A 27919-nucleotide genomic window follows, 5' to 3' on the forward strand; every position below is an offset into this window, starting at 1 on the left:
TCTCTTGCAAACAGAAACCATACTGTTGCCGTGTTTTTTAATTGTGTGTGTACTATGTTACATGTCTGATTCCTGTGTCTTTTATTAACATTCCCAACCCCTTTTGCTTTCTGTTTTAACTTTCCGCTTTTTTCCGCCATTTTACACTTTCTGTCACCGTTCTGTCGCCTGTTTTTCTTGTTTCTTTTCTTCTCCCATTTTTTAAAATAAAAGTTTGTAGGCTGTAGAGCAGCATACTAAGCTGCTGCCAGCCCACCCCCTTCGGGGGGCATTGAAAAGCAATAAAGGAAAAAAAAAATCTGTGGCGCTTGTGTGCTGGCAGCTGGTCCCCCCGCCACAGCGGATAGGACCGCGGACGTGGTATTGAGTCCCCGCTGTCCGCTCATCCGGCGGGAAGCCTCTGCCGCGCGCCGCGCACTGCTCACTGCTCACTTTCGCTCCTCAGCGAGAACAGCCGGGATGCAGCCAGCAGGCGCGGCCGCGACCCTGCTGGCGCTGCTGGCCGCCAACGGCACCTCGGTGCTCGACTGCGTCTGCGACCACATCAACCGCGTCACGGGGGCGCCCGGGGGCAGCTACGGCGAGAAGCGGCTGTGGTGGAGCTACTGCCGCTACCCGCGTAAGTACTTCTCCGCACATCGCGGATTAACGCCGCGTCACCCGCCGTGCGGAACGACATACACTACTGGCCATTAAAATTGCTACACCACTATGATAACCTGCTAGAGACGCGAAATTTAACCGACAGGAAGAAGATGCTGTGATATGCAAATGATTAGCTTTTCAGAGCATTCACACAAGGTTGGCGCCGTTGGCGACACCTACAACGTGCTGACACGAGGAAAGTTTCCAACCGATTTCTCATACACGAACAGCAGTTGACCGGCGTTGCCGGTTGAAACGTTGTTGTGATGCCTCGTGTAAGGAGGAGAAATGCGTACCATCACGTTTCCGACTTTGATAAAGGTCGGATTGTAGCCTATCGCGATTGCGGTTTATCATATCGCGACATTGCTGCTTGCGTTGGTCGAGATCCAATGACTGCTAGCAGAATATGAAATCGGTGAGTTCAGGAGGGTAATACGGAACGCCGTGCTGGATCCCAACGGCCTCGTATCACTAGCAGTCGACATGACAGGCATCTTATCCGCACGGCTGTAACGCATCGTGCAGCCACGTCTCGATCTCCGAGTCAACAGATGGGGACGTTTGCAAGACAGCAACCATCTGCACGAACAGTTCGACGACGTTTGCGGCAGCACGGACTATCAGCTCGGAGACCGTGGCTGCGGTTACCCTAGACGCTGCATCACAGACAGGAGCGTCTGCGATGGTGTACTCGACGACGAACCTGGGAGCACGAATGGCAAAACGTCATTTTTTCGGATCAATCCAGGTTCTGTTTTTCAGCATCACGATTGTCGCATCCGTGTTTGGCGACATCGCCGTGAACGCACATTGGAAGCGTGTATTCGTCATCGCCATACTGGCGTATCACCCGGCGTGATGCTATGGGGTGCCATCGGCTACACGTCTCGGTCACCTCTTGTTCGCATTGACGGCACTTTGAACAGTGGATGTTACATTTCAGATGTGTTACGACCCGTGGCTCTACCCTTCATTCGATCCCTGCGAAACCCTACATTTCAGCAGGATAATGCACGACCGCATGTTGCAGGTCCTGTACGGGCCTTTCTGGATACAGAAAATGTTCGACTGCTGCCCTGGCCAGCATATTCTCCAGATCTCTCACCAATTCAAAACGTCTGGTCAATGGTGGCCGAGCAACTGGCTCGTCACAATACGCCAGTCACTAATCTTGATGGCCGGCCGGAGTGGCCGTGCGGTTCTAGGCGCTACAGTCTGGAACTGCGTGACTGCTTCGGTCGTAGTTTCGAATCCGGCCTCGGACATGGATCTGTGTGTTGCCCTTAGGTTAGTTAGCTTTAAGTAGTTCTACGTTCTAGGGGACTAATGACCTCAGATGTTAAGTTCCATAGTGCTCAGAGCCATTTGAACCATTTGAACTAATCTTGATGAACTGTGGTACCGTGTTGAAGCTGCATGGGCAGCTGTACCTGTACACGCCATCCGAGCTCTGTTTGACTCAATACCCAGGCGTATCGAGGCTGTTATTACGTCCAGAGGTGGTTTTTCTGGGTACTGATTTCTCAGGATCTATGCACCCAAATTGCGTGAAAATGTAATCACATGTCAGTTCTAGTATAATATATTTGTCCAATGAATACCCGTTTACCATCTGCATTTCTTCTTGGTGTAGGTGTTTTAATGGCCAGTAGTGTATATGTGCAATACTTCAGGAGGGAAAATATTAAAAGTACGGAGTTACTATCCGCCCACCTTGTGCATAAAATGCTGTAACATTTAATAAAGGGAAGTCATTACGATGTCCAGAAACATGTTCGTCCTGACAGAAGTCAATAATGCAGGTAGTAAGACTAAAAGTGTGTGGGAGGTCGTGAAATGGGAGAAAGTGCAGCCCGTCAGCATACAAGGTACTATCACAGCAACACTAAATGACGGTGCTGTGACTGATAATTCACAAGATGCAAGTATTCTTAATAATCGCTTTCTAAATCTAGCAGCAAAAATACAGGGTGATTCAAAAAGAATACCACAACTTTAAAAATATGTATTTAATGAAAGAAACATAATATAACCTTCTGTTATACATCATTACAAAGAGTATTTAAAAAGGTTTTTTTTCACTCAAAAACAAGTTCAGAGATGTTCAATATATCCTCCTGCAGACACACGAGCAATATCAACCCGATACGCCAACTCGTTCCACACTCTCTGTAGCATATCAGGCGTAACAGTTTGGATAGGTGCTGTTATTTCTCGTTTCAAATCATCAATGGTGGCTGGGAGAGGTGGCCGAAACACCATATCCTTAACATACCCCCATAAGAAAAAGTCGCAGGGGGTAAGATCAGGGCTTCTTGGAGGCCAGTGATGAAGTGCTCTGTCACGGGCTGCCTGGCGGCCGATCCATCGCCTCGGCTAGTTGACGTTCAGGTAGTTACGGACAGATAAGTGCCAATGTGGTGGCGCTCCATCATGCTGAAATATGAATTGTTGTGCTTCTTGTTCGAGCTGAGGGAACAGCCAATTCTCTAACATCCCCAGATACTGTAGTCCAGTTACAGTAGCACCTTCGAAGAAAAAGGGACCAAAAACTTTATTGGCTGAAATGGCGAACAAATGTACAACTAAATGAAACTTTATAGCTCCCTTAATTCGCCGACAGATAGTGCTTAGCTCTGCCTTTTGTCGTTGCAGAGTTTTAAATTCCTAAAGTTGTGGTATTCTTTTTTAATCACCCTGTAGGATGAAATGGCTCAGCTGAAGAAGCAAGGGAACAAATCAAAAGTTTTATTCCTCAAAACTTGAAAAACTAGTAATAGCACCAGCATCCGTCATTGAAATGATCAGAACTCTAAAAATTCTGAAAGAGAAAAGCTCATGTGTTGTTCATCGAAATTTAAACAAAATTCTGAAAACTTCTACTGTGTTAGTTAAGGAATGCTCTTAGCGATACATGTAATGCCTCACTGGCACAGACAATTTTTCAGACGGAAAAATACGCGATTGTTAAACCTCTTCATAAGAAAGACTTAAATAATTATTGCTCAATTTCTTTATAGTCGTCTATTTGCAAAATATTCAAGAAATGATGATGTTTGATTTGTGGGACGCTCAACTGCATGGTCATCAGCGCCCATACAAAGTCCCAATTTTTACACAGTCCATTTTTTATTTACAATCCAATCCAGTCACGGTCATTAATGATGATGATGATGAGGATAACACAAACTCCTAGTCCCCGGGCAGAGAAAATTCCCAACTTGGCCGGGAATGGAACCGGGGACCCCGTGATCCCGAGGCACCAATGCTAATCACTAGACCACGAGCTACAGACATATTCAAGAAAGGAGATTACTGACGGGTAGTTTCTCATTTAAGTAGAAACACTTTACGTTCACATCACACTTTCGATTCCACAAGGGTTGCTTGACTCAGAATGCTATTCGTACATTCACTCGCCAAATATTACAAACCTTAAATAATAAAATATCATGTTAGTATTTTTGTGATCCTTCCAAAGTGTTTGATTACGTATATCATTGTAAAACGAGAGCTTTAAGCAATTAACGGATTTTCACTCCACTTGTCGCAATCATGCTTAACAAACCGAAGCAAGAAGTTGTGATGAATAATTCAAACAGTGTTGGAAGAAGAGAAAATTTTAGCGACTGGGGAGAAATCATGAAGGCAGTCCCACAATTTTAAATTTTGGGTCGACTCGTATCCCCAGTACATGTGTGAGTGACCTTGTATTCCACATTCCTGAAGCAGAATTGGTACTTTTTGCAGTGTTATAATAAATACGATTAGAGAGGAAGGAACAGAAGACTCTGGTAATGGTTTTTTTGGGGAATTTTTGGGAGGTTTTGCGAAAACGGACTACGCCTAAATTTTTACTAAACACATTGTATTCAGTTCAGAAAGTAGAGTCACAGTAACAGGTGTTATAGCATACGAATAGGATTCAGTAAACAAGGTGGAATGCCGCAAATTTTTGGGTGTAGGTATTAATGAAAACTTGCACTGGAAGAAGCGTATTGCTGAGCTGTTCAAAGAGATAAATTCAGCTACTTTTTTCTCTTCGTATTATTTTTTGCTAGATCTGGAAGCAGACTAATCAACCTCTAGACATATTTTGTACATCTGCACCCAGTAACGTGTTATGGAATAATTGTCTGGGGTAACTCAACACTGTCTGGACAGAAGCGAGCTGTAAGAATATTACGTGATGTTCATCCGTAGTCGTGACGTAGGCTTTTCATCGAGTTAGGCATTATAGTTGCACCTTCACAGTATATTCACTTGTGAGATCCGTCATAATTAATCTGTACAATAGTAACGTCCTACAACATGAGTGGAGAATATAGTGTTTATTTTCCATTATTAGACCAATCAGTGACTTGGAAAGGAGATCAACGTGGAACACGAAAAAGTTTTGATCATTTGACCACTGAGATAAACTGTATGTTAAAAAACGACGAAATTCCGACAGGTGGCAAAGCAAGTATTACACATAATCTGAAATCATTTCTCCTGGACAGCGCCTCTATTCGACGAACGATTTTTTTATTTAAAGAGTATTAGCCCGAACAGAGACCGTTTTTAAATGTGCAGTCGATGCATGAGTAGAACTGAGAAATAATGTTCCCACTTGTGCTCAAACTAATAGTGTATACGTACCCTGTAGACTGACAGATTTGATATTACTTCGATAAAAGAATAGTTCAAATGATCTACGGATCGTGTAAATAGCTAAAAACTCTACTCTCACATGACTGGGAATTGTTTTGCACTCCATGAAGAGATGTACAGGGATAATTTACAGCTTTTCCAAATCGTACTTTTTGCTATATTCTGACTTTCAGACAGCTGCAAAATGTTCATTGAGATGAACCGTTGAAAAATTAAGTGAATTAAGTGCAGTTTGCCGTATCGTCGCATGTTGACCGGTAGCAGTGCCCCGGGGGGGGGGGGGGGGGGCGTTGAGGACGAAAGACATCGACTTTGCCTCGGCCAATTGTCGGCCGAGTAAAATCCGCCAATGGCCGGACGACAATGAACAGAAGCCGGAAGGTAGAACAGGTAGATCATCGTCCAGGGCTGACTTAGACAGTGAACGTAAATTAGTAAAGTCTTAGAGATGAGCAGATAGCTGGTGTAAATTTCATTAGCTGTGCACTGTGGAGTTTACCTACTATTACTTGCACTTGGCCATTGGGGGCCTTGTTTGTGTTGCATTACATGCAGTGTTGCAGACTTAATCATCCAAAGATAATTTAACTTTTTACCTCATTTGTGTGACTTTCTTGCTAATTTGTTGGAATGTTGGAGAACCTTCATCCTCCTACCCCGTTACCTGACCCTGGGGCATAGCCGTGTAATAGTGGCAGCGAGAAATTGTGTTAGCGGTGTACTGCAGCTGAAACCGTTTCACAGAATCGGCCTACAGCAACAACAGTGGCAACTCGTCTTCCACAGCTGTAGTGACGAGGCCTTTACAAATTTGGCGACGAGGATTTACAAAGCAGTTTCTGGGTAATAGACGTAGAACTTTACTGTCGGGCTGAGAACATCTTACACTACAGCACGTTGTAGGTGTCGCCACCGGCGCCAACCTTGTGTGAATGCTCTGAAAAGCTCATCATTTGCATATCACAGCATCTTCTTCCTGTCGGTTAAATTTCGCGTCTGTAGCACGTCATCTTCATGGTGTTGCACTTTTAATGGCCGGTAGAGTACCTTATCCGTCACCACCTCTTTCAAGTTATTCCTGAAACACCGTACGGTGTACACATTAATAAGTCTCACCGCTTTGTATGAACATGCTTCAGAGCTGTAGGGTGCTATATTTTTTATATCCATCAATTGTATATAAAGATCAGATAGCCTCATTGTACATAATGTACATTAGTTCATTAAGAACTGTGTACATATTACTTGATTACACCTGACAACTATCTGTAAAAATGTTGTCAGTCAGTATCCTGTTATCTTGCTGCACGCATGTTGGAAAATTCACTACTGAAACCAGACTAAACACCCAACTAGTGACTGCAGGTCATTTTTGTTATCAGGATGTTTGAAGACATTTACATATGAATCTGCATAAACAACTTGTACTGACAAGGGGAGGCCGCCAATTGTGAAATTCAGATTCGATTCATACTGCGCATAATAAAAGCTCATGGTCAGAGGTGTAATGTGGCAAAGCACCAAGATGCACTTCTCAGCCGTTGTCGAGAAAATCGACAGTTAAAAGAAACCGTTGCAGTGAATTACTCTCTACGATTAGCAACATTCTACAGCGTCGTGGCGCAGCGGTAAGCGCTCGGGTTCGTAATCCGAAGGTCGCCGGGTCGAATCTCGCGCCATGCAATCTTTTTTTTAGTATTTGTTTTTTGTAATTCAAATATATATATATATATATATATATATATATATATATATATATATATATATAAAATAACCGGCAATCAGGTGCAACAATTATGCATATAATGAGTTGTTGAAAGTCGTTTGTCGTGGAAAAACTGGCGACTTCGAACATCATTATGTTTTCCACAAATAAAGTTGTATTTCACAAATGTTATTAATTACCTTCATAATGTTATCCACGTATAGTTAATGGAAGACGTAGAAACGATATTCCGAAACGAATACGTATAGCGTAAGTCAAACGTTCGAATTAGAATAGAGACACCACGAACACAAATTTGCTGTGGCAGGTATGAAATATAAACTCCGTTACTCGCTCGTTACACTTGAAGGACGGATGTTGAATGGGCCGAAACGGGCCGCCGCGTAACAGCGTAGTTGCGTGCTAACTTCGAAAGACGGTAGATGCGGTCCCTAGCGCAACTTATAACATCGTCGAAAATCAGTGCGGACGGGAGAGCTTTGGTACACCCTGTTAAACAAACGGAAAAATGGAGGCGGTACAATTGGAGAGCGATCCGCCTTCACCAACATGCATAAGCAATTCATTAATACTTTATATATATATATATATATATATATATATATATATATATATATATATATATATTTGAATTACAAAAAACTAATAATAAAAACAAAACTGCATGGCGCGAGATTCGATCCGGTGACTTTCGGATTACGAACCCGAGCGCTTACCGCTGCGCCACGACGCTGTAGAAAACTATTAATCGTAGAGAGTATTTCACCGCAACGGTTTCTTTTAACTGTCGATTTTCTCAACAACGGTTCAGAAGTGCATCTTGGTGCTTTGCCACATTACACTTCTGGCCATGAGCTTTTATTATGCGCAGTATGAATCGAATCTGAATTTCACAATTGGCGGCCTCCCCTTGTGAGCGTTTCTTCTTAGCTGGCAGGTTGCCCAGTAAATCATCCAGATCTCTCATTACAAGCTGAAAGTTCCGTAGACGGAATCTGTAGACTGTTACAATTGCAAGAGAACTATTCTGCAGTAACAACTCAACGAGCACATGCTTCTAGGTTCTGATCTACATAAGAACTGCTCGTCTGAACATTTTTGACTTTGCGTCCAGTTTTTATGTGTGTTGAAACTCCTCCTTTTTCCGTTATAACTCTACACTAAAATGAAGCTAGTCTATAACACCTGATATGTAACTTTTCTATTTAGCTCGTGGGAAAGGATACTCGCGTCCTAATGGGCTCGAGAATTCGCGATACGGCGCAGCGTCCGTTATAGTATGGAGCTATTTCGAACAGTCGCGTGACATTTGACTGGCGCGGCGCGAGTGCGAGAGATACGCAAGAAACTACGAATAAAGCACAGCAATAAGCTGTGGCTCTGTTTAAAATTTGACAATTTCGTGAACCACTGGAGGAAATAGCGTTAAACCCTACCACTGCACAAACTCTTACTGTGCTACAACAGATTTACAATACTACCGTGAGCAAGATCCGTGCTTTGGATAAGTCATTAAAATAAACTGAGGACTGGGCACTCGAACAGAAACTGGTCTAGAAGTCTGACAAACTCGAACGACGTCAGAGACGCAATAACCTTAGACTGTTCAGGTTTCTAGGAAATCCCTTAGAAGTTGGACTGAATGACATTGACAGATGTCATAGAGTCGACCGTATCGCCAGGATGTAGAAAACTTTGACTAATAAGACTGAAGTTCGCGTCGTATAGGAAAAGATTCGAAATCTTCAAGTCTCACAATATGAGAGGATCTTACCTCTAAAAGATTAAGCATTTTGAGCAAGGCTATTTCGAGACGTGGGTTACAAAATGTATGAACAAATGAAGGCAGGGTAATGGTCAATGGTAAAAGATCATTTAGCAGTGCAAATGAACTCAGAAGCCTATGGTTTAGGAGCTGAGAACATGTCAACTCTTGGTGGCGCTAGTTGTGTGTCTATATTGTTATTGCAGGCCGAAGTGGCCATGCGGGTGTAGGCGCTGCAGTCTGGCACCGCGAGACCGCTACGGTCGCAGGTTCGAATCCTGCTTCGGGCATGGATGTGTGTGATGTCCTTAGGTTAGTTAGGTTTAAGTAGTTCTAAGTTCTAGGGGACTGATGACCTCAGAAGTTGAGTCCCATAGTGCTCAGAGCCATTTGAACCATTTTATATTGTTATTGTGGTTATAGTTAACCATAACTTGACCAATGTCTGCACTATTTTGTTTTACTTTATTGCTAATTCCTATATGTCCCATACATCCTCCTACCACCACTACACCAGTCAGGTCACTAACATCACCTATCCCATCAAAGGCAGGGCTACCTGTAAGTCCAGACACGTGATTTACAAGCTAAGCTGCAACCTCCGTGCTGCATTCTATGTAGGCATGACAACCAACAAGCTGTCTGTCCACATGAACGGCCACTGACAAACTGTGGCCAAAAAACAAGAGGACCACCCTGTTGCTGAACACCTTGCCCAACAAGATATCCCTCGTCTCAATGACTGCTTCACAACCTGTGCCATACGGATCCTTCCCACCAACACCAGCTTTTCTGAATTGCACGGGTGGGAACTTTCCCTGCAATACATCCTACGTTCCCGTAACCCTCCTGACCTCAATCTTCCTTAGTCACTGTCCTCACCCATCCGGCCCCCTCCCTGTTCCCATTCCTGCACTACACAGCCGTCATTTCACCGCCACACCCAGTCTTTTAATTTCTTTTTATTTCTCTCCTTTCCACTACTTACCATCTCCCCCTCTGCACTTCCTCTACCGCCCTCCATCTAAACTGCAACACTTTACTGTCTGCCACTTCCCACCATACTATCCCTGATGTGGACTGACAATGCAGCCAGTCCACAGTGACGGGTAGCCGAAAGAAAGGCACGCGTACACACACGCCGACTGGCGTGAAGTCTGGAACAGGATAAGTATTGACTTCTAATAAGAAAAGTATGCAGCTCCTCGAATACTTAACTTTATTCTTGGTTGGTTTACAACGTTCTTCTTGAGACATTTATACGATAACTCTCAAACTATGTAAGGCTAATGGCGCCTTGCTAGGTCGTAGCCATGGACTTAGCTGAAGGCTATTCTAACTGTCTCTCGGCAAATGAGAGAAAGGCTTCGGCAGTGTAGTCACTAGCAAGGTCGTCGTACAACTGGGGCGAGTCCTCGGCTGTATCTCGAGACCTGCCTTGTGGTGGCGCTCGGTCTGCGATCACACAGTGGTGACACGTGGGTCCGACATGTACTAATGGACCGCGGCCAATTTGAGCTACCACCTAGCAAGTGTGGTGTCTGGCGGTGACACCACAATCCCTCCCCCTCTCCACACCAGCCTCCTCCTTATCCCCACCCAGTCGCCACTCCCATCATGCACTTGTGCTGCTGCTCGCAGTGTGGTTTCAGTTCTCCGAGACCGCAGACGTGTGTGCAAGTTGCATTTGCGTGAGTGTGTGTGTGTGTGTGTGTGCATGTGTGTATGTGAGTCTACTACTGACAAAGGCCTTAGCCACGAGGAATTAGCCGAGCGGTCTGAGGCGCTGCAGTCATGTACTGTGCGGCTGGTCCCGGCGGAGGTTCGAGTCCTCTGTCGGGCGGTGTTTGTCCTTAGGATAATTGAGGTTAAATAGTGTGTAAGCTTAGGGATTGATGACCTTAACAGTCAAGTCCCATAAGATTTCACACACATTTGAACATTTTTGACAAAGGTCTTAATGGCCAAGAGCTATAATTGTGTGAATCTTTTTGTTGTGCCCATCGCGACTCAGCATCTCTGCTATATGGTGAGTAGCAACTTCCCTTCTCTGGTATTATTACATTCCATCCTGGTTTTCCATTGTTTGATTTAATTCCTATCTGTATTGTTTCTTATTTATTTCGCTAATTGCTGCACCAACCCACTTGTGCTCCATTTTTATTTAGCAATTTATTATAATGTTACTGTTGTTACTCGTCAGTAACACTCTGTTTCTGTTCAAGTTATCTCGCTTTCATTACTGTTGCGAGTTTCTTTTCCTGTCACCAGTCGGCTGTTTAATGAACACTCCAAAGCTCCCTCGCCTTGGTCACTAAACCTGCCTGGAGATACATCCCGCGTTCACGTCCAGGAACCCTCACGCTACCTTAGCATACTTCTTTGCTATATTCTGTCCCCTCGCCAGCGCTGACAGAGAGTCAGTAATCTCCAGCAGCGGCACTCTAGTGACCTTTGCACCAGAACATACCTAGCCTCCACATTGCACACGCAAACGTCCAGTCTCTGCCAGCTCATCTCGATGAGTTCAATCGTGTATTTCAAGATGCAGACACCCAGTTCAGATGTTCAAATGTGTGTGATATCTTATGGGACTTAACTGCTAAGGTCATCAGTCCCTAAGCTTACAAACTACTTAACCTAAATTATCCTAAGGAGAAACACACACACCCATGCCCTATGGAGGACTCGAATCTCCACCAGGATCAGCCGCACAGTCCATCACTGCAGCGCGTTAGACTGCTCGGCTAATCCTGCGCGGCTAGACACCCAGTAACACTTCCGTTGCAGATCTGGCTGAAAACAAGCATTCCCACAACTTCAGTAAGTATAGATGGGTGCAAAGATAAGACAGTTGTGACAGCGGAGGCAGTGGAGTAAGGGCATACATACCCGCTGATTTATTACTAACTTTGTTACACACATACAATAATAATGAAGATATACAAGCATAATGTATGTTCATTCAGAAAGTGACTGATACGTGTCCTCTGCAAACCTCCTGAAGTAGGCTGGTTACCTGTTATGAAACCACTCTCTCAAGACTTACTGAGTGATGTCGCACAGTGGTTGGCACACTGGACTCGCATTCGGGAGGACGACGGTTAAAACCTGTCTCCGGCCACCCTGATTTAGGTTTTCCGTGATTTCCCTAAATCATTTCAGGCAAATGCTGGGGAGGTTCCTTTCAAAGGGCACGGCCGTTTTCCTTCCCCACCCTTCCCTAATCCGAGCTTGTGCTCCGTCTCTGATGGTCTCGTTGTGACGGGACGTTGAACACAATCTCCTCCTCTCAAGATTCGAATCGACTTACAAACACATAATTACAGCTGGTGACACTAGCATAAATTTTTCTGTACCAGTGTCAAATTTAAGTGCATGTTTTCTTCTTAAAACATGTTGCTGCTTCGGTCTGCACCTACCCATTATACAAACAGTGGCCACACCCTCACAGATCTAAGACAAATCAAAGGACACACAATGAAGGAATTCAGTAGATGTCATGCACATACACAAACAAACAAATAATTACAGTTTCAGAAAAAATTGGGTGATTTATTCAACAGAAAGAGCTTCACAAACTGAGCAAGTCAATAATGCATTGGCCCTCCTCTGGCCCTTACGCCAGCAGCTGGGCTTGTCATTGACTGATAGAGTTGATAGAGTTGCTGCAAGTCCTCAAAAGACATATTGATCCAAATTCTCTCCAATTGGCATAATGTTACAAATGTCCTCAATTGGGGCGAAATCTGGCGATCTTGCTAGCAAAGGTTTGGCAAGCGTGAAGACAGGCAGTAGAAACTCTTGCTGCATGTGGATGGGTGTTATCTTGTTGAAATGCAAGTGTAGGATGGCTTGCCATGAAAGGTTACAAAACGGGGCTTAGAATATCATTGGCACACCGCTGTGTTGAAAGGGTGCTGTGGATGATAACCAAAGAGATCCTGCTATGAAATGACATGGAAGCGCAGAGCACCACTCCTCGTTGTCAGCTTGTATGGTGGGTGAGAATGAGGTTGGCATCCCACTGCTGTCTGGTGACCCTCCAGACGCGTCCTCGCTCGTAATTGGGTTTAGTTCGAGGTGGAACTCATCACAGACAGTTCTACTCCAATCAATCAGATTCAAGGCCAAATAAAGCGCGAGACCACTGCAAACGGACTTGTTGGTGTACAGACGTCAACAGTAGCCAGCGCGAGTTGCACTGTCAGACCCCTTTCTGTGAAGAACAAAAACGCACTCCTTCTTCAGGCCACAAGTGTCTCATCGGGACCATCCGACCGCCGTGTCATCCTCAGGTGAGGACACGGATAGGAGGGGCTTGTGGTCAGCACACTGCTCTCCCAGTCGTTATGATGGTTTTCTTTGACCAGACACGCTACTATTCGCTCGAGCAGTTCCTCAATTGGCTTCCAAAGGCTGAGTGCACCCCGAAAAATGGCAACAGCGCAGGACAGCCCGGATGGTCACCCATCCAAATGCTGGCCGCACCCAAAAGCGCTTAACTTCGGTGATCTCACGGGAACTCGTGTATCCACTGGGGCAAGATCGTTGCCTTCCCTTTACATGAGCTACCTGTAAATTAATTATCCCTGTGGTAGCAAGAGCACCTGTTGGAAGTCGGATCAATGGCGGTGATCAATCTGGTGCTCTGAGTGCCTCTCTGATGATTGCTCACTCCTCACGCTCTGTCATCTCTCTGTGTAGACCACTTTCTTCTTGAAGCTGTGTTTGACCATGGTCCACCATTCCTGACAGAATCATCGTGTAGTGGCGTCACTTCTGTTCAAATGTCGAACAATTCGCTGATTGCTCCAGCTGGCAACTTTGAGTCCAACCACATGTCCTCTTTCAAAAGCTGACATCTGCAAATATTTTTCACATGCCTATTGGCAATGCATGGTTACTGTTCAAATGAGTACACAGAATTAAATTTGCAAAGAATTTATGTCGTGGTGTCGACATGTGTGTTTACTATCCTTGCCAGCTACGTGGCGAAATTGAGCTGCAGTGCAATCGGCCACCAAGTTTACAATTTTCCATTCTCCGATGACACCTGTATGCATATCAGTTAGTGACCAGTTTTCATAACTGCTTCATAGTACACGGCTTTTTCGTTCTTTTTTGTATTGGAGTGCATTTACAACGAAATCCCCAGACAAAGTACACTACTGGCCATTAAAGTTGCTACACCACGAAGATGACGTACTACAGACGCGAAATTTAGCCGACAGGAAGAAGATGCTGTGATATTCAAATGATCAGCTTTTCAGGGCATTCACATGAGGTTGGCACCGGTGGCGACACCTGCAACGTCCTGACATGAGGAAAGTTTCCAACCGATTTCGCATACACAGACAGCAGTTGGCCGGCGTTGCCTGGAGAAACGTTATTCTGTTGCCTCGTATAAGGAGGAGGAATGCGCACCATCACGTTTCCGACTTTGATAAAGCCAATTCGATTGCGGTTTATCGTATCTCGACATTGCTGCTCGTGTTGGTCGAGATCCAATGACTGTTAGCAGAATATGGAATCGGTGGGTTCAGGAGGGTAATACGGAACGCCGTGCTGGATCCCAATGGCCTCGTATCACTAGCAGTCGAGATGACAGGCATGTTATCCGCATGGCTGCAACGGATCGTGCAGCCACATCTCGATCCCTGAGTCAACAGATGGGGGCGTTTGCAAGACGACAACCATCTGCACGAACAGTTCGACGACGTTTGAAGCAGCATAGACTATCAGCTCGGAGACCGTGGCTGCGGTTACCCTTGACGCTGCATCACAGACAGGAGCGCCTGCAATGGTGTACTAGACGATGACCCTGGGTGCGCAAATGGCAAAACGTCATTTTTTCGGATGAATCGAGTTTCTGTTTACAGCATCACAATGGTCGCATCCGTGTTTGGCGACATAGCGGTGAACGCACATCGGAAGCGTGTATTTGTCATCGCCATACTGGCATATCACCCAGCGTGATGGTATGGGGTGCCATCGGTTACACGTCTCGGTCACCTCTTGCACGCATTGACAGCACTTTGAACAGTGGACGTTACATTTCAGATGTTACGACTCGTGGCTCTATCCTTCATCCGATCCCTGCGGTACCCTACATTTCAGCAGGATAATGCACGACCGCATGTTGCAGGTCCTGTACGGGCCTTTCTGGATACAGAAAATGTTCGACTGCTGCCCCGGCCAGCACATTCTACAGATCTCTCACCAACTGAAAACGTCTGGTCATTGGTGGACGAGCAACTGTCTCGTCACAATGCGCCAGTCACTACCCTTGATGAACTGTGGTATCGTGTTGAAGCTGCACCGGCAGCTGTACCGGTACACACCATCCAAGCTCTGTTTGACTCAATGCCCAGACGTATTAAGGCCGTTATTACGGCCAGAGATGCCTGCTGTAGGTACTGTTTTCTCAGGATCTATGCACCCAAATTGCGTGAAAATGTAATCACATGTCAGATCTAGTATAATACATTTGCCCAATGAATACCTGTTTATCATCTGCATTTCTTCTTGGTGTAGGAATTTTAATGGCCAGTAGTGTTATTAGTATCTCCCAAATATCTCCACCCGGCATGTCTGCCTTATTTCATGAGGTACTCACTGGAATGACCCGGAAATAAACCACAACTGACTATGTGCCGAGGCTTCAAACTCAGTAATTTATCTGAACTTTGCAACTGAGGCGCAAGAAATTATTTGGAGGACGTCTTCTAATCCCTTCTCAGACATAAATGAAGAATTTCATGGATTTACTAACAAACTTACTCGACTATATCACAAATACACTCACTTAAAGACCGGAAAAATAAGAAGGAAACGTGTAGCTTGTCTAGCTGAAGAAGGTAATGAATCTTAGAGACGCTGCATATTGGGTATCCAAACTGGGCTCCAAATTTGAAAATCGTTTGCTTACAAGCAGAAATGGAGCAGAGTCACGCAAGCTGAGAGAAATGCAAAACTCAGGTAGGCCCATACATTACTTGACAATATAAATAGACCATGTGTCCAATGGAAAAATCTTTCTAATCTTGGTATAGGCAAAGGACAAGCTGCAGCTGATTCAACTGTCCCAGCTGAAGAACTGAACAAGCAGTTTACATTAAATGCAACCACAATTGAAGCAATAACGAAACAGGGACTCGCTGACTGCTTCATGTGGCTAGACGACTGTAGTCACAGAGAAGTTTATCTAAAGCATATTATTCGCAATACGATCAAAAAGCCATTAAGTGTGTCAGATAGCATTTATTAGACACAATGGTATCTGTAAAGGGTCAACCGCCCCTTGCATATTGAGAATAATATATCTTTGCTTCACACAGGTCGCAGTTTCCAAGGAGGAAAAACCACAACTGATGCAATTCAGCAACTCCTAGATTACACCTTAACACTAGTAGACAAGAAGCTTCCAGCCATAGGCATTTTTCTTCACCTACCAAAGGAATCTGATATGGTCAGTCACAATATACTGGTCCAAAAAATTTATTCCCATGGAATAAGGGGCACTGGCTATGACTGTTTTAAAAGCTACCTCAAAAACAGAAACCAATGTCGAAATGAATGTAACCAATCGATGAGGAATTGCTAATACTGTACAGCCATCTGCCCAAATCACAGAACATGGAGTTCCCCGAGGCTCAGTGTTGGGACCCTTATTATTTTTACTTTATATAACTGTCCTGCCCTTAAAGTTACACAATAACAGAACCTTCCTCTTTGCTGATGATACCACAATTATGATATCCAACTCAAATGAACACAATGTAATAAACAGGAGCACAGCACAACTAAACTCATGGCTTAATTCAAACAGACAGTTTTTAATGAAATAATACTCAGCCAACTTAAAATTAATGCTTGTTTATTTACACAAAATCAAAGCTCATTATTTGCCATTTTAGTTAACAAAGTTATTTGTGAAAAATAATGTCATCAAGATGATGTCCATCATATCGACTGCAGGACTCGAGTCCCTTCTCAAAATCCTCCATCTCACAAATCTCTGCAGGGATGGCAGCAATTTCTTGAACGATTGCATTCTTCAACTCGTCCAAATTTCGTGGTTTGTGGCAGTTCTTAAGGTACCCTCACAGAAAAAAAGTCACATACTGACAAGTCGGGAGACCTGGAAGGCCAAGGAACATTGCCAAAACGTGAGATAATCCGGCCAGGAAACATGCGTCTAAGAACTGTCATTGAAGTGTTTGTGGTGTGCGACGTTGTCCCATCCTGCTGGAATCAAACACGTTTCAAAGGGATTCGTCGTCTTCTTAGTTCTGGTTTCAAGAATGTTTCAAGCATACGAATGCAACGAACCGAATTAACAGTAATTGTGGCCCCGTTCTCTCCAAAAAGAATAAGGTCCATTAATGCCAACAAAGCCAAGAGCACACCAGACTGTTACTTTTTCTGAGTGCAGAGGACGCTGGTGGATAAGGTGTGGATGCTCTGGATACCAGTAACGTAGGTTTTGCTTATTCACAGTCCCGTTTAAATGAAAATGAGCTTCATTGCTCATCAATAAAATTTCATTTTCATTCGATCCCAAAATCACTTGCATTCTGTAAGTGAAGTCTTCTCGTACAGCAAAATCGGTTCCCTTAAGTTGTCGGACAATGAGCATTTTTTAGGGATGGAATTTTCATTCTTTATGCAAAATTCGTCTAACCAATTCACATTGATTCGTAACTCACTAGCATGACGTCTAGCTGACCGTCCTGGGCTTCTGACTGCCGCTTGCCTTACCCTTTCAACGTTTTCTGGTGTCGTTACTCTGCGTCTCGGGCCAGGATGCTTCTTATCGAGTATGTTTCCAGTTGATCTGAAGTTTTCCTCCCATCTGAGGATTGTGTTACGGCTCGGAACAGCTCCGTGTCGACCGACATGAAACCGCGCACGAAACAATCGCTGCGTAGCAATAATAGACTCACCACTTTTCACGAAACTGTCATAGATAAACACTGCTCCATAGTGAGTGAGTAAATGAAATGGCGTCTTGTGTGGATCAGAACTATCCCCACCACTACCACATCCCACCACCGCGCCCTCAGTACTATGCAGTTCAAAACCGTCTGTCTCCGTGTTTCACATTATATAATAATGACAGCGGGTAATACTTTCCACAAAGTGCAAAGTAAAAACCCACCAGTACCAAATATACGACTGAGTGATGATAAAATCAACTATGTAAAGGAAACCAAATTTTTGGGGGTTACCATTACACACTTACAAGGAAAAGTCATCTTGATATAACCTACATCAAATTGAGTAAAGCATGTATCATGATTAGACAAATAAGGAACATTGTTAATACCAGCACCCTCACATCAATGTATTATGCTCTTTTCCACTCTATATTAAGCTACAGAATTATCTTTTGGGGCCACAGTGCAGAAGCAGTGAGGCTATTCAATCATCATCATCATCACGCGATCAGGCCCAGAGGACCGAGCGCCACCACAGTTAGAGCTCTCCATCCGTCTCTGTCTTCTGCTATCTGTCTCCAGTTTTCCGTGACTCCCAGCTGCAACAGGTCTTCTCTCACTCCATCGATCCACCTCTTTCTAGGTCTTCCCACTGGTCTGCTGCCTGATGGGATCCAGTCCATTGTGATTTTGGGCCATCTTGTTGCCTCCATTCTAACAACATGTCCAGCCCATTGCAGTCTTTTGCTTCTCATCACTCCCAAGATGTTAGGCTCCTTGTACAGCTCTTCTAATTCAGTGTTATGGCGTCTTCTCCATTCTCCAGTAGTCTGATCTCTGACTGGTCCAAATATTTTCCTGAGGACTTTCCTTTCAAATGTTAGCAGTCACTTAAGGTCTTGTTTTCGAGTGCTCCAGGTTTGAGAACCATAAAGTACTACTGGCATTATTAATGTCTTATACAACCGTAGCTTTAGTTGTTGCGAGACACTTCTACATTTTAATATAGGGTCTAGAGAGTGATAGTATCTGTTTCCCGCCTGCAGTCGTGCTTTTATCTCTGCTTCAGTTGATGTTACTTCTGTAAAAAATGATCCAAGGTATTTGAACTCTTTCACATGTTTATACCTGGTGTTGTTCACAATTAAATCTTGAGAGTTCTGGATCTTTCTTCCTATGGTCATATACTCTGTCTTTTCAGAGCTAATTTGTAGACCGATCCTAGCTGCCAATAACTCCAAGGTCTGGATACTTCTCTTCACATCTTCTTGTGTGCATGCTAATAGTGCAATGTCGTCTGCATAGGCCAGGTATGTAATGTGTTCATTACCAATTTGAATGCCTTTGATGTTTTCTTTGTTGAAATCCCGCATTACCTTCTCAAGTGCCAGGTTGAAGAGGAAAGGTGATAGCCCATCTCCTTGGCGTAATCCTCTTACAACTTGGAAGCTTTCTGTCATTTGATTGCCTACCTTAACCTTAAGTTTTGTATCATTTAGGCATACCTCTACCAGTTTGACCAACTTCTTTGATATACCAAACTCTGTCATAGTTCTAATCAGGCTAGGTCTATATATACTGTCGTAAGCCTTCTTGAAGTCTACAAACAGGAGATGTATCTCTCGTCCGTATTCGTACATTTTTTCACAGACCTGTTTCAGGACAAAAATCTTGTCCGTGGTTGATCGCCCTGCCTGGAAACCTCCTTGGTATTCTCCAATTATGTCTGTTGCTATAGGTTTTATCCGTTCTAATAGGCAGTTGGAGAAGATCTTATAACAGGTGTTGAGTAGCGCTATGCCCCTGTAGTTGTCACATACGGATTTCTCTTTCTTTTTATATATGGGGCATATCACAGCTACCTTCCATTCCTCTGGTATTTCATGCTATTTAAACTAAAAAAAAAAGATAGTTAGAATAATATTATTCAAACAGAAGAAGAATCTTGTAAACCACTGTTCCAGAATCTGAACATGTTACCCCTCCCATGTCAGTACATACTGGACCTACTATGTTTCACCAAGAAAAATATTAGCAACTTAGATATAAACTCAGACTGACACCAACATGGTACAGGGTCTAAGAGTAATTCCCCATTCAACAAAACTATGCAGTAAAGGTGTAAAATATACGGGAATAAACCTCTACAATCATCTCCCAATAGCAGTGAAGAGCATTACACAACTGAAGGATTTTAAAGTAAAACTACTGTCACTCCTAATTGAACACTGCCCCTACGGCATACAGGAATTCCTCGAAAACAACCTGCTATAAGGAACTACTCAACAAAAACGTCAGATAATGGATTCCAAACTATTGACCTTATGTAACATAACTGAATGTAAGTTTTATTGGTGTTGTTGTTGTTGTTGTGGTCTTCAGTCCTGACACTGGTTTGATGCAGCTCTCCATGCTACTCTATCCTGTGAAAGCTTCTTCAAGTCCCCAGTACCTACTGCAGCCTACATCCTTCTGAATACGCTTAGTGTATTCATCTCTTAATCTCCTTCTACGATTTTTACCCCCCCCCCCTCCCCCACGCTGCCCTCCAGTACTAAATTGATCCCTTGATGCCTCAGAACATGTTCTACCAACCGATCCCTTCTTCTGGTCAAGTTGTGCCACAAACTCTTCTTCTCCCCAATTCTATTCAATACCTCCTTATTAGTTGTGTGATCTACCCATCTAATCTTCAGCATTCTTCTGTAGCACCACATTTCGAATGCTTCTATTCTCTTCTTGTCTAAACTATTTTTCGTCTATGTTTCATTTCCATACATGGCTACACTCCATACAAATACTTTCAGAAACGATTTCCTGAGAAATCTATACTCGATGTTGCCAAATTTCTCTTCTTCAGAAACGCTTTCCTTGCCATTGCCAGTCTACATTTTATATCCTCTCTACTTCGACCATCATCAGTTATGTTTCTCCTCAAATAGCAAAACTCCTTTACTACTTTAAGTGTCTCATTTCCTAATCTAATTCCCTCAGCATCACCCGACTTAATTCGATTACATTCTATTGTCCTCATTTTGATTTTTGTTGATTTTCATCTTATACCCTCCTTTCAAGACACTGTCCATTCCGTTCAACTGCTCTTCCAAGTCCGTTGCTGTCTCTGACAGAATTACAGTGTCATCGGCGTACCTCAAAGTTTTTATTTCTTCTCCATGGGTTTTAATACCTACTCCTACTGCGAACTTTTCTTTTGTTTCTAAATACACATGTGATATAAATATGTAATCATTTTATAGATTCATAGACATGTACCTTTTCTTATAAATGCCTAATATGTATCAAATGATGAAATGGGAGATATGATACTGCGTGAAGAGTTTGACAGAGCACTGAAAGACCTGAGTCGAAACAAGGCCCCCGGAGTAGACAATATTCCATTGGAACTACTGACGGCCGTGGGAGAGCCAGTCCTGACAAAACTCTACCATCTGGTGAGCAAGATGTATGAAACAGGCGAAATACCCTCAGACTTCAAGAAGAATATAATAATTCCAATCCCAAAGAAAGCAGGTGTTGACAGATGTGAAAATTACCGAACTATCAGCTTAATAAGTCACAGCTGCAAAATACTAACACGAATTCTTTACAGACGAATGGAAAAACTAGTAGAAGCCAACCTCGGGGAAGATCAGTTTGGATTCCGTAGAAACACTGGAACACGTGAGGCAATACTGACCTTACGACTTATCTTAGAAGAAAGATTAAGGAAAGGCAAACCTACGTTTCTAGCATTTGTAGACTTAGAGAAAGCTTTTGACAATGTTGACTGGAATACTCTCTTTCAAATTCTAAAGGTGTCAGGGGTAAAATACAGGGAGCGAAAGGCTATTTACAATTTGTACAGAAACCAGATGGCAGTTATAAGAGTCGAGGGACATGAAAGGGAAGCAGTGGTTGGGAAGGGAGTAAGACAGGGTTGTAGCCTCTCCCCGATGTTGTTCAATCTGTATATTGAGCAAGCAGTAAAGGAAACAAAAGAAAAATTCGGAGTAGGTATTAAAATTCATGGAGAAGAAATAAAAACTTTGAGGTTCGCCGATGACATTGTAATTCTGTCAGAGACAGCAAAGGACTTGGAAGAGCAGTTGAATGGAATGGACAGTGTCTTGAAACGAGGATATAAGATGAACATCAACAAAAGCAAAACAAGGATAATGGAATGTAGTCTAATTAAGTCGGGTGATGCTGAGGGAATTAGATTAGCAAATGAGGCACTTAAAGTAGTAAAGGAGTTTTGCTATTTGGGGAGCAAAATAACTGATGATGGTCGAAGTAGAGAGGATATAAAATGTAGGCTGGCAATGGCAAGGAAAGCGTTTCTGAAGAAGAGAAATTTGTTAACATCCAGTATAGATTTAAGTGTCAGGAAGTCATTTCTGAAAGTATTCGTGTGGAGTGTAGCCATGTATGGAAGTGAAACATGGACGATAAATAGTTTGGACAAGAAGAGAATAGAAGCTTTCGAAATGTGGTGCTACAGAAGAATGCTGAAGATTAGATGGGTAGATCACATAACTAATGAGGAAGTATTGAATAGGATTGGGGAGAAGAGAAGTTTGTGGCACAACTTGACCAGAAGAAGGGATCGGTTGGTAGGACATGTTCTGAGGCATCAAGGGATCACCAATTTAGTATTGGAGGGCAGCATGGAGGGTAAAAATCGTAGAGGGAGACCAAGAGATGAATACACTAAGCAGATTCAGAAGGATGTAGGTTGCAGTAGGTACTGGGAGATGAAAAAGCTTGCACAGGATAGAGTAGCATGGAGAGCTGCATCAAACCAGTCTCAGGACTGAAGACCACAACAACAACAACAACAACATGTATCAAATGAGCTGTCCTACATCATGATGTGCATTTCTGTATAATGTATGATTCAGAGGACCAAAACAAAAAATAAATAAATAAGTAGGCACTATCGATAGTCGAGTCCCGAGTGCGCTAGAGAAGTTGTCTGTGTTGTGACTTCGAGTAAGTTGCGGGCTGCTAAACGAGCAAGGCCGATTTTGGGAGGACGGCCGACCGCATTTACAATTGTTTAACGGTTTAGTGTGTCACCCAACGCCGTGGGCCTGACCTCCAGCAAATACGGAAATGGCATTAATTGCGTGATTTGTTGATGTGTTTTAATTGTTCATTTGTGCACGGTGATTACGCGATAACCGCGCCGGGCACCCCCGATTTGGATTGAAGTGAGGATTGTGCATTCAGTTAATACCTGAAGAATACTGGCGTGTGGCGGTATTAATAGGGCCTACCTGTGATTTTTGTCAGACGAAGGGAGTAACTGCCTCATTCGTGCTGTTCAGACAAAATATATGGAGAGCCTTAACAACAAAGTATGTATCGATTATTGCTACCTGATATTCTAGTTAGCTTTGTTGGACTTCATACGAAACGACTCGCATGCAGATATTAAGCGATCAGCCTATATCAATTGCACACGGTCAATCTACACTAAACTGTTAGGCTATAATCCACTAGTCAATAACAGTGGGTTCAGGTGTGGGTGTTTCATCATGGCGTACCGAAAAGAACATTGGGAAATTTTTGGACAGACGATAATATTAAGGGAATATCAATTAATGGTTTAATCGTGCTTATCGCGAAAGAACATTGGCAGTGTTCAGACAATAAGCAAAAGTTCAAATGGTAATGAAAGCTTCCTATTAGGTTACGTATGCAATGAAGATTGAAAAATTGCGTGAAAAACAATCTTCGATGAACAGTACTTTATATAGTTTTCATTATGAAAATTTGCATAAGGAATTTCGGATAGTGTATTACGACGTAGTTACTAAATTACATGATAATAGAACGTAATAACACATAATTAAAATAATTTGCAATATCGGACGACAGAGCCAGTGTTAATAAATTGTGTTCTGGAGCACGAGCGCGGAAATTCGCGTGAAAAACAGTACAAGGTGAATATTAAGGAGAGACACTGGTAGACATTATCGCGACGTAACCGATCGCATATTCACTACAAGCCTATCAGAGAAGTGCTGTGCTGTGACTTAACGCATGAAATTGGCTTTAAACCGTTTCAAAATAGTGGAAATTGATGTGGACCCATAAACTGATACGTAGGCAATAATAGTGTTAAGTGATTAATGTTATTACTGAGCGACGTCACGAAGACAAGCTTGGCAGCCGTGTCAAAGAACGTCTGTCAGGAAGTAATTCAGTTCCAGCCGCGTGAGAAATTCGACGAAACAGGCAAGTTACACCGAGCAGTGACCAAAACGCCGTTGAAGCTGACATCTCATGGCGAAGCTATGAAGTACCCTGTCTGCAGCACCATCTGGGCACCGATCAGCGAACTTCGACAACAACGTTTGCACCTTCGACCATAGATACTAGTAGACTGGCCTTGCTGTGCAGAAGCTATAGGGCTGGTGTTCGCAAAACGTGGCGGGATTTCAAATCAGCGGTCTGCCATCGTATGTTTGTATCGCATTTTCCCCACATATCTCGATTGACTGCCAAACGCTTCCAACAAAAATTACTTTTTATTTGCGAAAAATTATGCCACAACTACATTTGACCTGGATTTGTTCACAGTACCATTAAAAAAAATCTAACAAATACATCGAACGCCACTCTGGTGCGCAGCAGGACGAAATTACTGTAAACTATCAATTAATGTAAAATGTCGTTAAAATTCTTTTAAACAGTAAGAATGGGCTCGAGTCAAAACTTTAAACATTGGATTCGCCACGTTTTGAGCTCTAGTCACTTATAAAAGGAAATGGGATATGGGAATTATGTCAACTATAGGTGCAAAAATTGTTGACTTTATGAGCAGGTCCATTTTAGAGTATCAATTTTAGGTGCACTTCAAAGGTTCAGTTTCCACTATTTTTACAAAAGTTTAAACTATCAGTTTTAGAAAAATGATATTTTAGATGAAAGGTGAGACTTTGAAGTTTCGGAAAATAATTTTGGAGCCTACATTTATTTAATAGTATTAGAAGGTAGAAAAAAATTCTCTTCATGTGTCGACTATAGGTACTCTTACCTTATTATAATGTCACTTGTATATACAAATCCTTGGTACCTGTGGGCTATTAAGTGCCTCAAAATGAATAATGCATATACCAAAGTGAATATTGTGCACCATAGTAAAAGAAGTCAATTATGACTCAAGAAACTCCTATAAAATTTCAACCGAAACAGTTGTTACAGCTCTCAATTTAACCAGACCAGGCCATAAATTAAAAGTTCCAAGAGACTATGCAATGATTTTAATTTTTTTACAGGTATTTCTTCACAGTTGATGAAAACAATTTCAAGGAAAGCTCTTTTCAAGGTTAAAACACTGTTGTCAACTTCTGTCTTAAGATAGTCATTCTGTGGGGAAACAAACTGCAAAATAATTCCCACAATGAACTGTGACAGTATATAATTTTTTAAGAAAACTATCTGAGGGACACTTTCCACTCCTAATATTGCAAAACTGTACTGACCCTCATCCAGATTAAGAGCTTTTTTCAGGGCACAAACAGGTTAGAGCTCATCTGTCAAAACAAAAACGGTCTGCTTACATTTGGCAGTCTCTCAGTAAAATAAGAATACGGGCTCTTATTTTAGAAAAATAATGCCTGTACGGTGATCTACTTTTGTTCTAACACTGTGTGGGATCATGAGGAAATTTTTCCTTGCCTCTGCATGATAATCATGTGAGCATAAATTAAATAAAACTCCCATTTAATTACATATTAATGTTTATCGTTGCAGTTTGTGAACAATTTGAATAGCTTACTACAAATGCAGCAGAAGACAATTAGTCAATCTAGAGCTAAAAAATTCACTTTAACAGAAATTTTAGGCTTACCTTAGGAGTAATCTTTAAAGATAGGAAAAGTTGTTCTTACACTGAAAAATGAGGTCTGTTGCCTGCAGAGTTCATAAACTGCCAATGCCATGCACAATGCCACATTTTCATGAAGTTTTGTACCAAATTTTGGAAACTGTTGCATATGAATGAAATATACATACCTGTACTTTGCTTCACTCAAACAGCATTCTGAATTTTTTATTGCAAGCTCATGCGACAAATCCTTAGTACCTGGTGTCTGTAGTGGATGCATTTTGCCAGAGGTGAACACTATCCATTGCACTAACAAGTGAGGTAATAGAAATACTTTTGTGCTTGACACTCCAATGATACTTGCAAACATGCACTGCCAACACCATGCACAATCTCACATTTTTTCTAAGTTGTGTAGCAAATTTTGAAAGCTGTTGCATATGAGCGAAATATATGTATCTGTACATGCTTCACTCAGAGCCTACCGAATTTTGTATTACAATCTCATCTGACAAATCCTTACTACCTGGTGGCTATTACATATCTATAGCAGATACATTTTACCGAAGTGAACACAATACATTGCACCAACTACAGTTGACTAAGAATCAAGAAACTGGTTTAAACTTTTATGTGAAACAACTTTTGGGAGTTTAAGTTTCTATAGATAACAAGAAAAGAAATACATGTTGATTCTTTAAAGTGCTTTTTCTCATTTTAAATTTATTACACTTTTTTCTCAGTTGCTGCAAGTATTCAAAGCAAACTAACATCTCTTGGGAAAAAATAGATATTCAGAATAAATTTACTCTGTACTTTATTTCACAACATTATTTTATTTCTTACAAAATTTTATTTCACATTTTCTTTCTTACAACACAATATTTTCCAACAGATTTATTTCTTAAGCCCATATTCTAAGAGGGCAGAACAATGTTTAACAGATAAAAAGGTATAGAAGACACTGACAAGAGAATAAGTCTAGTAAAAATATAAGGGCCCAAACAAATTAACAACACAACATACAGACCTAGAAGGAAGAAAAAATTAAAAAAAAGAGAGTACATAAATATATATTTTGTTAAGAGCAAAAGAATATCTAGGTTTACATAAAACAAATGAATCCAATTGGTCTGAAAACAGATGTAAAGTCCAAACATATATTGAAAACGGCTTTGTGGATGCAGTATGGGCACTGAAAATGGCTAAGAACTCCAGACACCTCTGTCTGTACTTTGTGTAGACATCAAGGTTCAAACATTAATAATAATAAACAGCATCACCTTGGCAATTATTAACTCTAATGTAATAGGGATCAGGCATAGAATATTTAATGTCCCTTAAACAACACAGTTTTTATGTATAAACTCCTCCCACAACCTTTCTGGAATGTTTCTGTCACGGTCTTTCCAAAATGGTGATTTCTAATTTTAAAAAACTCAAATAAAATTGATTTAATTAGAGCATTTCTGTGATTTTCTGTGGACTCAATGTCCATAATATGCTCATTGATGGATTGAAAAACACTACAATCAACTTCTGCCATAGCACATGAAACAAGAACAAGCATGACATTTTTCTTTTGCAACATTCTCTTCGCCTGTTGCAACTGATAAGCTTGCTCTGCTGCTTTGCAAATTTTAATAACGTCAGCAGAAGGTGTAACTAAACCTCCCACATTCTTTCTTTTGATTAGTTCAATGTCACTGTCCACTGCCCCACATAAGGAATTTGCACATTCTACACAATGTACTGACTTAGTCAATTTACACACAATTTATCCTGCTATGTATGCAACAACATTCCATACATAATTTGACAGCTGTTCAAATGAGACAGCAGGAATGCTGTATGAGTGATCATGAGAGACTGATGCAACATCTAGGCCTAACTTTTCTGAATTACAATTGATAACTGATGTAAATGGGTTAGATTGCATTGCATCCAGTCCAGAAGATACACTGAGAATGGAACAATCTGCAGTATCCAAAGTAGATCCAAATTCTGACCCTCTTACCTGCTAATGGATAAGCAAACGTTTGTAGACTGCTTTGAATAACGTTTGTAGGCTGCTTTGAATCGAGCTGCTGTGGGATTGTTGTAACCACCACCATATCTTCCGATTGAGCTGAAAAATGTCTCTATGTGGTCCTGTAGCAATTTATATGTAAGCAAGAAATTTAGTTTTGGTTGAGAGCTGTCTGTGAGGGAAACATATAATTTTCTTAGGCTCTGTATATATACAAGAAAGCCAAGGAATCCAGTCTTTCTGTTAGTATACAAAATAGATGGCCCATTAGCCTCAAGTCTCAGCTCCTGAATATATGTTTCCACTTCATCAAGAAATT

At 42.2% G+C, this 27919-nt stretch overlaps 1 protein-coding gene across 1 annotated transcript in view; it reads left to right on the forward strand.

The window, feature by feature from the left end:
* Positions 1-459: 459 nt before the first annotated feature.
* Positions 460-27919, forward strand: part of LOC124553362 — a 122988-nt gene continuing 95528 nt past the window's right edge. The window contains exon 1 of the mRNA XM_047127235.1: positions 460-619. Within this exon, the coding sequence (XP_046983191.1) occupies positions 460-619 (160 nt within the window). The remainder of the gene's footprint in view (positions 620-27919) is intronic.

This window comes from Schistocerca americana, chromosome 11 (genome assembly GCF_021461395.2).
Source record: "Schistocerca americana isolate TAMUIC-IGC-003095 chromosome 11, iqSchAmer2.1, whole genome shotgun sequence".
Classification (NCBI taxonomy): domain Eukaryota; kingdom Metazoa; phylum Arthropoda; class Insecta; order Orthoptera; family Acrididae; genus Schistocerca; species Schistocerca americana.